This window comes from Parasteatoda tepidariorum, chromosome 11, assembly GCF_982258835.1.
Source record: "Parasteatoda tepidariorum strain Cologne lab strain chromosome 11, Ptep-v5.0, whole genome shotgun sequence".
Classification (NCBI taxonomy): Eukaryota; Metazoa; Arthropoda; class Arachnida; order Araneae; family Theridiidae; genus Parasteatoda; species Parasteatoda tepidariorum.
In genome coordinates, this window is record NC_141765.1 from 2,417,760 (window position 1) to 2,431,096 (window position 13,337).

Here is a 13,337-nt window from a genome sequence, read left to right on the forward strand (position 1 = left end):
GTTTTTAAAAAGATAAATTTACAACAAAAAACTGCTGTGGCACAAATGTAATTGTATTTCTTGATTAACATGGTCAACTTAATTTTTAGGTATGTTTTAGCCATATTTACTCCTGTCATATTTTTTTAAATTTAATATTTTTTCCTAAAAGTCTAATTTATTCCTTTTTTAAATATAGCTGAGATTATAACTTTAACTAATGTAAATAAGCATGTGTAGAGATACCCCCACTCTTTTTATTTTTTAAATGACAGAGCAGGTGATATATTAAGTTACAATATCAGGCACAAAAACGTACTTTCTTTGAATACATATACATTATTTTTGACAGTTTCAGATTTTTGACCCTCAAAATATGGGGGATAGCTACAATCGGGAAAATAAGGTTCCAATAGTCTGGTCTGGACAGCGGTCGAAATTTTCAACCCTTAATGTTAATTTTACTTTTTGCCAATTTCGACATATCTTGAGAAATTTTTCAGGGAGGCAAAAAATTTGCACACAGGTATATAATTTTTTTATCCAAAGATAATTCCATGCAAAAAATATTTTTTAACAATTATTTATTACTTTATTTAGTAATAGTTAGAACAGTATTGTATGGTAAGACATATAACTTTTTACATTATTTTAAATCGCAAAATACAAAATTCGAGCACAATAGGTTTAATAATTTCTGATTTTTCAAATATTAGAAAATTTTATGTTTAGAATTAAATTCTTAAATTTAAATATGCATGAAGACAATCTAATGTCTCAGCCGTAACAGCAAAGACACAGTAAAATATTTTAATCAAAAATATAGGACCTTTTAAAAGTCATACAAATGAATCAATAGAAACCAAGTTATTATATACAATATATTTTATTAAACTATGAGCTTTTTCATGAAAACACAACTTTCAATGTTTTACAGTACTTTCATATTGTAATTTCCACTTTGCATGTAGAAATGGTAATAATAATCGTAATTAAAAAAATAAATGACTAAAAGTCAGACAATAATAAAAAAACATAAGCAAAAAAATCTAATATTTTGAATGTAAATTGGAACACTGGAATAAATTTCTGAGAAAAATATAAAATTTATTCTTTAAAAGATGTCTTTGGTGGTAAAAAGTGAAAAAGTAAAAAATGAAAATTATGATTTTTGTTTTGAATATTTTAGAAAGCAATATTACTTACAATATTAACTATAATATTGTAAAAAAATTGTCTGATAAAAATTTATAAGTAAAAGCATCCTATTTCAATTATTTATAATTGTCGATAAATGGAAATTCAATAAAAAAAGCTTTGAGTTTTGAATGGATCTTGAATTGAAAATACTAAAATCTTAAACTTCAAAGAAAAAAAAATCGGAAAAATGAAAGGTATTTAAAATATAAGACATTTTAAGGCATTACTACAAAACTTTAATAGAAATATGACAGTTTCTAGGTCTACAAATGTATCTTCCAGTGAATATCAGAATTACTGTAAAATATATTTCATTATTCATTTCTCTTATTTTCTGCAACATTTTCAGCCTAATCCAACCATCAGGAAGACAAATTATAGCATTCTAAATGATCTAATACACATGCAAATGAAGAGTAGGTATTGAAAAGTTTTCTCTCTGCTTTTGGCATAATTTTTTCTAGCATGAAAATTAAATGGTGATGCAGACTCGTAAAAGTAGCTCCAAATGAAACAGCAGTATCAATCCAATCAGTAACGCAATTTGAAGGTGTTCTGTCAGTTCCAGTAAAAAGAGTTGGATTTTGGAGAAGACCTCGGGCACACATAACACCTAAAAAGATACAATAATCATGAGACTTAAATAAAATAAGCTAAATTTTTCACTTTCAGTTTTTCATAGCTGTCAGTGTTTTTTAAATTTTTCATTAGATTCGATTTTTATATTTAAAGTAATGATAAAATTTATGCTTATCTATTTAATTTCGTGATTTTTAAATCTTTAAAATTATTATGACCATCACACGTAAATTGCATAATAATTATATATAAGAGTGTATTAGTTTATTTACGATCCAGCAAAAAAACAATTCTGTATGGAACTATAAATCTATTGTCATTTCAATACCACTGAAATGATCATCCTTGGAAAAAGTCAAAATTGGCATGCAAAAGACAAAGCTTATTGAAAAATAAGTTTTTAAACATGGTAATTAGGATAGTTGGTTTCAATTCTGAAAAAAGGTGTTCATTTTATCACTATATTTCTTATAATGTCTCAATATATAACCTAAGTTTTCCCTGTCAGGCAAGATGAACATTAGCAACTATGCAAAAAAGTTTTTTAAAAAATAGGGTATTTCTATGTAAATTTTAGTATCTCCTAAGTGTAACACCCTACAAAATAAAAATACATAAGTTGAAGCTAATGAAATTTTCCATTAATTTTAGCAGTATCCTTGGTTGACCATAGTAGCATTCAGAATATACTAAAATAATAAAGATGGCAATATTCTCACCATTGACACCAGTGGCCTCTTGAAGCGTGACAATATCATCTAAGTGAAATACATCGCCATTTCCAACAACAGGTATGGATACATTTTCTTTTACTAATTTTATAGCATCTACATTGATTGGCTCATTTCTTTGTGACTTTGTTCGACCATGAACACTAATAAAAGATACACCAGCTTGCTCCGCTCTTTTGCAGTATTCTACTGTTTTTCTGTAAGGGATATGCCATTTAAAAATTGAAAGATAAATTCCATATTGCCAATTCTTGAAATGTACTCATGACTAGAGCTTGAAATTTACATGATTTTCATAGCTTTTTAGTACACATATAATATTAGACTGGTGACAAAAAAAAGAAACCATCTACAATTGACACATTTCATGAGCATATCTATTTTTTGGAGATTTCAGATATATTTACCCAGTGAAAATGCAGAAAATTTATTTTACAAAATCTTATCTTATTTTTCGAAAAATAATTCTTTTTCCACACGTTTTATGTCAATCATTAATTCCTTTAGAGTTGCAAAGATGGGTATTTAAAAATCTAAAATTGAAAGTTTTCATTATATTTTTTCCGGTTGCATATTTGAGAATTTTATACACAATTTCTTTAGAACAAAGATATGCAATGAGTTCATTCTTTACTAATAATTTAATTTAATATTTTTGAACTGACATTCTGATAAAATTAGTTCCAGTTTATTGTTAAGATTGTCTTTATATTTATTCGTTTTATCAACATAGAATAATCAAAAAATATTTTGAGAAAAAAGCTTTACAAAAGACAGATCAAAAAGTAAAATTATATCTTTTTTTTATATTTTCAAACAGATAAAACACCAATTTAATAATTATCACCACCACTCAAGTATATCATCAATGAGAAGTTAAAAGAAACATTTAATAGACATTTTAGTTTATAAAACTTTTTGTAATAAAAAGTTATTATATATTAAAATGAAATCAGAAAGTTTAAAACTCAATGTTTTAACTTTATTCAACAAGGTTCACTTTTTCAAATGAACCTTAAGCAAAAGTATTAACCACAACAAAGAATACACCAATAAGGATCATTCAAACAGTTATGCTCTGCCACCTTAACATAAAAATACAAATACAGTACTGGAATTTTCATTTTGCATCAGTTTGTGTGAGAAAAACAAAGAATGGGATGTAAGATTTTAAAAAATAAATATCTTTGCTTAGGACAGAAAAGTTGACATGTCTGTTTGACTTGAGAATTTTAAAGTTTATGTGATTCTGTGACTAACTAACCTAATATTTTAAAAAAGAAAATCTTTCGTCTTATTTAAGAGAATTAAAGAACATTACCTTGAATCGTGCATAATCTTTTTAAATCTTTATTCTTACATAAATTATACCATAAAATATTAAAACAAGCCCCCCCCCCTATAGTTTCATACAAATATTGACCAGCGATCACGACCATAAACCCTCATCTATTCTCCTCATCCAGGCGTACATCATGAATGGATACACAAACGATAATCCTTAAATTTTGCAGATACCTTTTTAAAATTAACAGGAGTGACTGCAGAATTTCAAAAAATCAAAGAACATTATCGGAATCCCTGCCATTTAAAATGAAACATTGAGATTAAAATCCGAATGATTTACGAATAAAACATCGTGACGCATGTTCACACAAATAAATAATCACTTATCGCAATTTGTATTCAAATGATTCAATCCCATACCGCGATTTAGATTAAAAAAATTTAAAAATCCAAAATAATATCGTGATTCATATTCCCACAATTACATTATATTAATAAGAAATATCAGTTTACATGATTTAAAAGTTATGCACAGGGATTTGTTTTCAAACGATTTAAAAATTGCATACCACGGTACATGTAATTTAAAAACTAAATGGTGTGATTTTTACTCCGGCATCTTTAAAATTCAATATCTCCATTTGCATACGCACGATTTTAAAATCGAGCTTTAAGATTACATTCACACGACTTTAAAAATCAAACGTCGTGATTTGTATTCCAATGATTTTAAAATCAAACATAGGGATTCATATTCACGCGATTTCAGACGCATCATTTGAAGGATTTTCTGATTTCAATTAGAAACGGTTATAAATAAATATATTTAAATTAAATCTTTCCTTATTTGTGCTTATTTTTTTAAAAGAATTTTTAATTTAAAATTTTTTGAATTTATGTTAATTGGTTTTGACTATACAATTGTAATTTAATAAACAAGAGTAGAGGTGAAAGGTCAGTATTATTATTGTGAGTATTACTTAATTTTACTTTTATTTGTTTCATGCTAAATTAAATAGAGTAGCATTTCCGCTTTATTAGGTATGTTTGATTTTCATAAAAAATTTGCATTTTCCTCTTGCTACTGTTTATCTCTTTTTACTTCATCAACATTTGGGTAGTGGTTAATCAGTATTTTTAGTTAACCTGAGTTAAACAAATTATGTTACAATTGGCAAGCTAAAAATGTATGAAAAATATGTAAGTGATTTTGTTTATGCATAGTTTAATTTCATTGCTTTCAAAAGTGAAAATTTTATTAAATAATCAATGTACTCATTTAAAACTTAATTTAAAAAAAATTCTTCATAGTACAAACATGGTTAACTAAAACATCAGTTTCCCTTAAACTTTTATTTGTTATATAGAATTTTTAATTAATTTGGATTTCTAAGTCAGAGAAAATTTTTAAAAAAGTATCCTGAAATCAATAGAAAATGTTTTTTTTTAAAGGAAAATAAAGGGAAAAAACAAACATTTAGAAAAGAAATGAGGGGCTTTTAAATGAGTCTAGAAGGTATTTATTTTCCATAGTGATAAAAGTAAATGTATTGTAATTAAATGTAAATTTAGGTTTGTATAGCTATCTTTGATACTGATTGATTTTAACAGTCTCTTTATTATTAAATTTGCTACTGGTACCCTAAAATACATCTGTGACAAAAATATCAACATATTTTATGAAAATTTGTGTATTTTTTTATTTCACTAAGAAATTGAAAAAAATGTGTAGATATTACAACTATTGTTATTTAGTCAAATTTCAAGCTTAATAGTTTCTCTTGCAGGACTACTTGGGTATTTTTTATTTAGAGTAATCATGCATAAACTGACATCGCTTTTATTTAAAAAAAAGTTCCTATGATAATTAATTTATACTAGTAGATATAGTATATGGTTAAGAATAAAATACTATTTAATAATTTCATTTCAGTCATCGACAAAAACTTTACACAGGTTTCATTCATAACATAATTCTTCTCTACATAAATATCATAAAAACATCTGTAGAAAAAATTAACTTATTTATTTCAATCTAGCTAAAAGAAGAATAAATAAAGCTTTATTTTTACCTAAGGTCGTCATGTACTCTTATTTTTAATGAAACAGTATATCTTGAATCTGAAATTCTGTTTCTTACTTGATGAATCATATCTTGTACTATTTCAGGCTTCTCTAAAAGACAGGCTCCATATCCATCAGACATTGCCCATCTATTGAATGGAGAATAAATCTATTTAGTGGTACGCTTAAACAGGTGAAACACAAACAATGATATACTTCATTTGATTACAGGAAAATTATACACAAATTCAAAAAATAAATAGCACATAACTTACGAAATTGCGAAACATGGTTACACTTAAGTGAAAAGGAATGTGTGTATTATTCTGTGAAAAACATTGTATAGTGACTTAAAACAATACCATAGAGAAATAATTGTTCTTCAACTCTTAAAAGTCTAATATTTTATATTATATATATTTGATTCAGTTTCAATAATAAGTGATGGGAATTAAAATTATCAAAAGTAAATTCATTAAAACAAAACACAGATTCTGAAATAAGAATGTAAAAACTATCAACCTGGGGCTTGAGCGGCTACCTGGGGCTTGAGCGGCTACCAGGCGCGACGGCAGGTGGTGGATAGCCGAATGTCCTGTAGCACTGACAGGATAGCCTCTGAATAACAAATAGGAGGTCGCAAACCAACTCCCGTAACCCATCCCGTAATTCATAACTTCTCCCGTACGCGACCCGTGCCTTGGGGAAATGGCACTGCGGTTATAGTGTCTTAACGGAGCCTCTAGTTTGACTGGCGAACATCTAGAGTAATTGCCTTACCCAGTAACTCAGGCAATGCTGGGCTGACTTTCTTTACCTGAGCTTTTTATTTGAGGTAATTTATGGCTGAAAATGACAAAAATACAACTCAAATTACTGCATTTGCAGGTGAAAATCCCAAAGTAGACCTTTCTGCAAAAGAAAAGGAAACTAGGGAAAAACCAACTGAAGGAGAAAAAATGAACCCTTCATCAAAAGAGGTAGAAATGACCTCTACCCAATCAACATCTCAAGTGGGGCAGGAAGCTATTAATAGCATGACTGCCTCCATGGATGGGATCAAACTTAAAAAAAGACTATCTGGTACACAGAAAAAGAAACTTGCCCGAGAAAAGAAGATGGCTGAAGGTACCTGGGTAGAAAACCCCAAACCAAAGCAGAGAGGCGAGAAAAGATAAAGCCAAAGGATGGAACAAGATGTAGCCCCAAAGGCTGCCAGGAAAGAAGGACCTGAAGGTATAACCTTTAAGGAAGCTCTAACGGCAGTCAAAATGGCTGTGATTCTTGAAGGGCATCCTCTTGAGCGCTTATCCGAAGAACAGGCCCTAGACCTTGAGTTCTTGATAACTGAAAAAATTTCTAGAAATGAAGAGGGTTTTGTCCCCACTTTTCTTTCTTGCAGACTAGAAAATGGGGCACTTATCATCAACTGTGCAGATCTGGGGAGCTCTAAGTGGCTGGAACAGACTGTAGTTGAGTTAAACCCATGGCAGGAGCAAACTCTCTTGGTAGGAGAGGCAAGGAAACTTGTCAGAACTACTAAGATCATTGCTAAACTGCCGAAAGTCTGTAGTAAACTGGAGCCCAGAGGTTCTGAGAAAGATTGAGGCACAAAATGGTGGGCTTACTCCAACCGAATGGAACATACTTCATCGGAAGAATGAACCATCAGGACAGACCATCGTCCTTAGCGTGCCTGAACTGGACGCGGCAACACTTGGTAAAAGGGGATATAAATTTTATATCGGACTTCACCAAGTTCAAGCCAAAGTCCTAGACAAACCTTCCAAAAACAATGGGGGTGAAGGTTCTTCAAGCCAACATCCACCACAGTAGAAGTGGCACCACAAACCTCACCAAGAAATTTCCTGATGAGGATTTTCACCTGGCCCTGATCCAAGAAGCTTGGCTTGTCAGTGGCCTCAAAGGAACAAAAGGTAAGCTCATTTATAATCTTAATAGTGAAGCTAGAACATGTATCCTAATAGATAAAGATATTAAGGTTCTACCTCTAACAGATTTTATTCATAGGGATTTAACAGAAGTGAAAGTCAGACTCAACATAGAGGGAAGAGACCGAGAAATTGTTTTTTGCTCAGTCTACCTACCCTATGAAGAGAAGGCTCCACCTGATCAAACACTACACAAACTCCTGCAGTTTTGTGCAGAAAACAGCTTGCAGGTAGTCCTAGGGCTGGACTGCAATGCTCACCATACTGTATGGGGCAGCACAGACACAAATAAAAGAGGTTAGTGTCTTTTAGAATTTATTCTTAATTACAATTTAGATATTTTGAACAAAGGCAATGACCCTACCTTCATAACTTCTAATCGTTCTGAAGTAATTGACATTACTATAGCAACACCAGCTATTAGTAAAAATATCACGAAATGGAAAGTAGATGGGAGACCATCAGGTTCCGACCATCAAAACATCCATTTTGAAATAAACTCCAATATAAATATTGACCGCTGCTTCAGAGACCCAATGAGAACAAATTGGAAGAAATTCCAAGACGATATCATGGGACTGACGCAACTGGGAGAAAATTATATTAGAGATAATTATGATCTAGAAATTGCAGCAGAAACTCTGCAGAACGAAATTCTAGGTTCATACAATAAAAATTGCCCAATACGTACCAAAAGAGCAAAGCCCCAATGTCCTTGGTGGAACAACTCCTTGGAAACTGAAAGGGCAAATGTTAGAAAACTCTTTAATAAAGCAAAGAAACATGGTGAGTGGGACAACTATAAAAGAGCCCTCACCAACTATAACAAAAATGTTAGAAAAAGCAAACAAGAATCCTGGAGAAAGTTCTGTGAAGAGGTAAATTCTATCTCTGAAGGAGCTAGACTCCAGAGAATCCTTAGAAGGGATGAACCCATAATGGTTGGCACCTTAAAGGATGAGGATGGCAACTTTGCTACCACTGGAAAAGAGATAATGGAAGTTATGGCCAAAACTCACTTTCCAGGAGCCATTGATATGGATAGCAATGAAGGACAGCATTTCATTGGATCTGTAAAAAGAATACAAAGAAATCAATGGACCTATGCTAAGAACGTTATCAATCAAAACAATGTCAGGTGGGCTATCTCTACCTTCAAACCATTTAAAAGCCCTGGACCTGATGGAATCATTCCTGTAATGATCCAAAAGGCAGGAGATCCTATCATCCCTGTGTTAACCAGAATTTACAGAGCCAGTCTGGCACTGGGACATATTCCAAAGCTATGGCAAAAGACCAGGATTGTTTACATTCCTAAACCTGGCAAAAGTAACTATGACCAGGCTAAGTCTTTCAGACCAATTAGCTTATCTTCATTCTTTCTCAAAATTATGGAGAAAATTATTGATAGGCATATTAGGGATTACCTGGGTAGCAATAACCCCTTGCATAATCTACAGCTTGCCTACCAACCTGGTAAATCTACAGAGACAGCCTTACACAAGCTAGTATCTAAGATTGAAGACACCCTGAAGAGAAAGGAAATTGCATTGGCCACCTTCCTAGATATTCAGGGTGCTTTTGATAATACCTCTCACCCATCCATCCTTAATGCCTTAAGGGAAACAGGGATAGACCAAACTTTATGTTTATGGATTAAGTCCCTACTTATGGATAGAGCCATTCAAATGAATATCTTCAACGAGACATTAGAAAAGAAAACAACCAGAGGCTGTCCACAAGGAGGTGTACTATCACCATTACTTTGGAATCTGGTTGTAAATAGCCTAATAAAACATCTAAATAATATAGGCTACTATACCCAGGGATATGCGGATGACATTGTCATACTCATCCTTGGCAAAGATTTTCACATAACTTGCCAACTTATGCAAAACGCTCTAAGTTATGTAAGCAAATGGTGCAGGGAGAGGAATCTGGACATAAATCCACAGAAGACCAATCTAGTACCATTCACTCGTAAAATAAAAAGGGAAGGCTTTTTTATCCCAAAACTTTTTAACGTTGAAATCAATATTGCCTCTGAGGTGTAATTTTTAGGCTTAATTCTTGACCAAAAACTCACCTGGAATAAACATGTTGATTACAAAATCAATCAAGCAAAAAAATGCATAATGATGTGCAGACGCATGCTTGGTAAAAACTGGGGTTTACAACCAAAAATGATGTTTTGGATGTACACAGCTTTCCTAAAATTTGATTAAAATACTTATGTCAGGCCATATGGATGTCAGGCCTGCTTTCACATATGCTTCAGTGATATGGTGGTGTAAAGTGGAACAGAAAACTGTGAAGGACAAGCTGGGAAGTCTGCAAAGACTGGCCTGCTTGTGTATCACAGGTGCAATGTCCACGGCCCCTACCAGAGCACTTGAGGCAATTCTGGACCTGACTCCTTTAGATATCTTCATGTGCAGCTCTGCCAGAATGACTGCATATAGAATGAAATTGCAATATCAATGGTATGACAGGCCCTCTTCTGGAGGTCATACCAGTATTACTAAGAAAATTTATCATCCAACTCTCCTTATGCCTTCTGACTGCATGGAGAGAAAGTACGTGTTTGAAAGACCATTTGAAGTAGTTTTTCCTACCAGAGAAGAATGGGATAACAACACGATCGATACAAAAAATGATGATTTAATCTGGTATACCAATGGATCAAAGAAAGGTAACCTCTCAGGACTGGGTGTCTGTGGCTTGTCACCAAGATTCAACCTTTTTGAAGGTCTTGGGGAGTATGCTACTGTCTTTCAGGCGGAGGTACTTGCTATCGTAAACTGTCTGCAGATAAATATTAAGAAAGGCTACCATGGTAAGCGGATTCTTATTTTCAGCGACAGTCAAGCAGCCTTGATGGCTCTTTACTCATTTCAAGTTAAATCAAAAATTTTTATGGAATGCAAGAATCTCCTAATAGAACTGGCAAAAAGGAATAAAATCATTCTTATTTGGGTACCAGGGCATATGGGAATTGATGGTAATGAAAGAGCTGATGAACTCGCAAAACAGGGATCCTCTTTCAATCCAATAGGAACGGAACCCTTCTGTGGAATCAATATGAAGATTACAAAGAAGGCCGTCCTAAAATGGGAAAAACAGGAGATGAACAAAGTTTGGCGCAATTCTCCTGGACAAAAACATGCTAAAAGCATGATCAGCAGCCCTTCTGCAAAAATTGCTTCTGAAATTCTTAGGCTCCCAAGATTGAAGATTCAAACAATTGTAGGCTTCATCACTGGGCATTATCATTTCAGGAAACATCTACATAGATTGGGACTTTTTGAACAAGAACCAATATGTCGGAAATGTCGTGAAGCGGTAGAATCAGCACATCACATCCTATACGAATGTGATGCCCTCGCCCTTACGCGCCTCACTACCTTAAGCAATCCATATCCTAAAGAGCTTCACCTTAATTCCATTAAGGGACTGTCAGACTATATAAATAAAGTAGGCGACCCAAGACAATGGAACTAGGAAAAAATTGGGCTTGGAGCATGGTACAAAATGCAACATGTGCAGAGGTGCCACATATCTGACAAGCTCAAGCAAGAAGAAGAAGAAGAAGAAAAACTATCATGTTTTAGAACAATTCAGCGAAATTAACAAAATTGTTTATTTTAAATAATTAAATAGAGTCAATAATTTCAGATTTGTAAAACGTATGAAATTGTACACAATTAATAAGACACTGTATCTTTACAAAACCTTTTTTATACATTGAACTTTTTAAGTAAAATATAAATTAAGTACACAACACAGTGAAATAATAAAGAAATATATATTTTTTTTCTTTCAGATTTAAAGCTTTATTTACAAGACAAGTTTTACTAGTCTATTTCTAAAAAGATACTGAAGAAAGGAAATGGTCAAATGTCAAGCAATTCATTTTGCTTTTGCTAACAATATTGAACTTCTTTTTATTGTAGATATACTTTCCTGCGTAACCCATCCTCAATATTTTTCTCAAGGTTTGCTAGCAATTACGGAATTGGCTTCAATTTCTATTGTTTCAATATCTTTTTCTGCCACATTTAATTTAACCTCTTTAAACACTGACTTTTTACACTTTTATGTTTCTTAGCAAACACTTTTATGTATTACTATGACTGCATTTCCTTTTGGCTAATCAACGAAGCTTTCATGATGGGTGAAAATACATATCTGCACAAAACTTAATTTGTAACGAAATAATGATTAATTTCCACACAAACTTAAGAGTGCTTTTGATTGATACGAACAAACTTAACCTATTGAACATTTACATGGTTGCTGAAATGTACATATTTTAGTAGAATAAAGGATCAATAATGTTGCACAGAAAAGGTTAATAGTTAAAATTCTGATGAAACTTTAATTTTTATTGGTTAAAAAACAAATTTCGCATGAAATGAACATAAAAAGAAATAGACAGATTCCTACTGCATATACGAGACACATTACTTAGTAATTTAAAATGAACAACAAAAAAAATGATTAAATAGAGAATAAGATTTTTTCCCTTATATTTAGCTTTTATATTAGAAACACACTTTTAGAATAAGATTTTTTGGTAACATCTTTTTAATAATTTTACTAATATTTCTGTCAACTCAACAGCTTGTTTATTAGTTGTATTTGAAACCAGCACTCTTTCTTTTACATGTAAAACGTAGAATATTTAAATTCACAATTAAAAACTATTTTCTACATTTTGTTTGTCAATCAAAATATTCAACAAATACATAGTATGTTATTTTATACTTATAACATAAAAATGGGACATGAACAACAGAAAAATATTTGGCTAAGATGAGTCCAATTGAAATAAAGCCACCTTGAATTTGTGCTGGGCATAAAGTCAATGAGAATGTCATATGTATATTAAGAAAGAAAACCATCCTCATTAAGATAGTGCAATGTGAATTCAGGAATTGTTTTGTTAGAAAATCCAACATGCATCACCAGCTATCTCTGCAAATGGCAGTAAACAGGCTTCTAGCATTTTTTTGGTGCCTGAGAGTTTCCATGCAACCTGGGGTAAAGCTAGGTTAAGTTTATCACCACAGCCAAAGCCTTCTCACACCATCAATGAGTCTTCACATATGGAGCTAACTATTGGACTAAATGTCCTCTTTTTTCCTCCTCTATAGTACTTTTATATTGTACAAATAATTCAGAAAATAAAATAATTACTGATTTTAACGGTGTATAAGTTGGCCCTCTATTTTTGATTATGAGATACCAAGTTTCTTGCATGTCTTGTATCAACTGCTATAAAGTCAAATATGAAAATAAAGATTAAATAAAAATTATTAAGTCTACAAAATTTTCTCAAGCTTAAAATATATCACATTATTCTCTCTGGATGTAATACATTTACTCTAAATAACGATGCACAACATTATTGAATCCACCACAGATGTTTTGAAACATCTGTGGTGGATTCAATAATGCGTAGCTTTATAGAATATTTTAAAAGTTTCCTTTGTGTTATATTTTTTGAAACCCTCTTAAATAAATTATCTTAATTTTCTTTATT

At 31.8% G+C, this 13,337-nt stretch overlaps 1 protein-coding gene across 4 annotated transcripts in view; it reads right to left on the reverse strand.

Moving 5' to 3' along the window:
* Nucleotides 1-846: 846 nt before the first annotated feature.
* Nucleotides 847-13,337, reverse strand: part of Dus4 (Dihydrouridine synthase 4) — a 96,575-nt gene continuing 84,084 nt past the window's right edge. For all 4 annotated transcript variants that reach the window (XM_087154792.1, XM_087154793.1, XM_087154791.1 and 1 more), the window contains 3 exons: nucleotides 5,849-5,989; nucleotides 2,478-2,686; nucleotides 847-1,792 (listed from right to left, as the gene is read on the reverse strand). In XM_087154792.1, coding sequence (XP_087010918.1) covers nucleotides 1,542-1,792; nucleotides 2,478-2,686; nucleotides 5,849-5,989 — 601 coding nt within the window. In that variant the 3' untranslated portion in view covers nucleotides 847-1,541. The remainder of the gene's footprint in view (nucleotides 1,793-2,477; nucleotides 2,687-5,848; nucleotides 5,990-13,337) is intronic.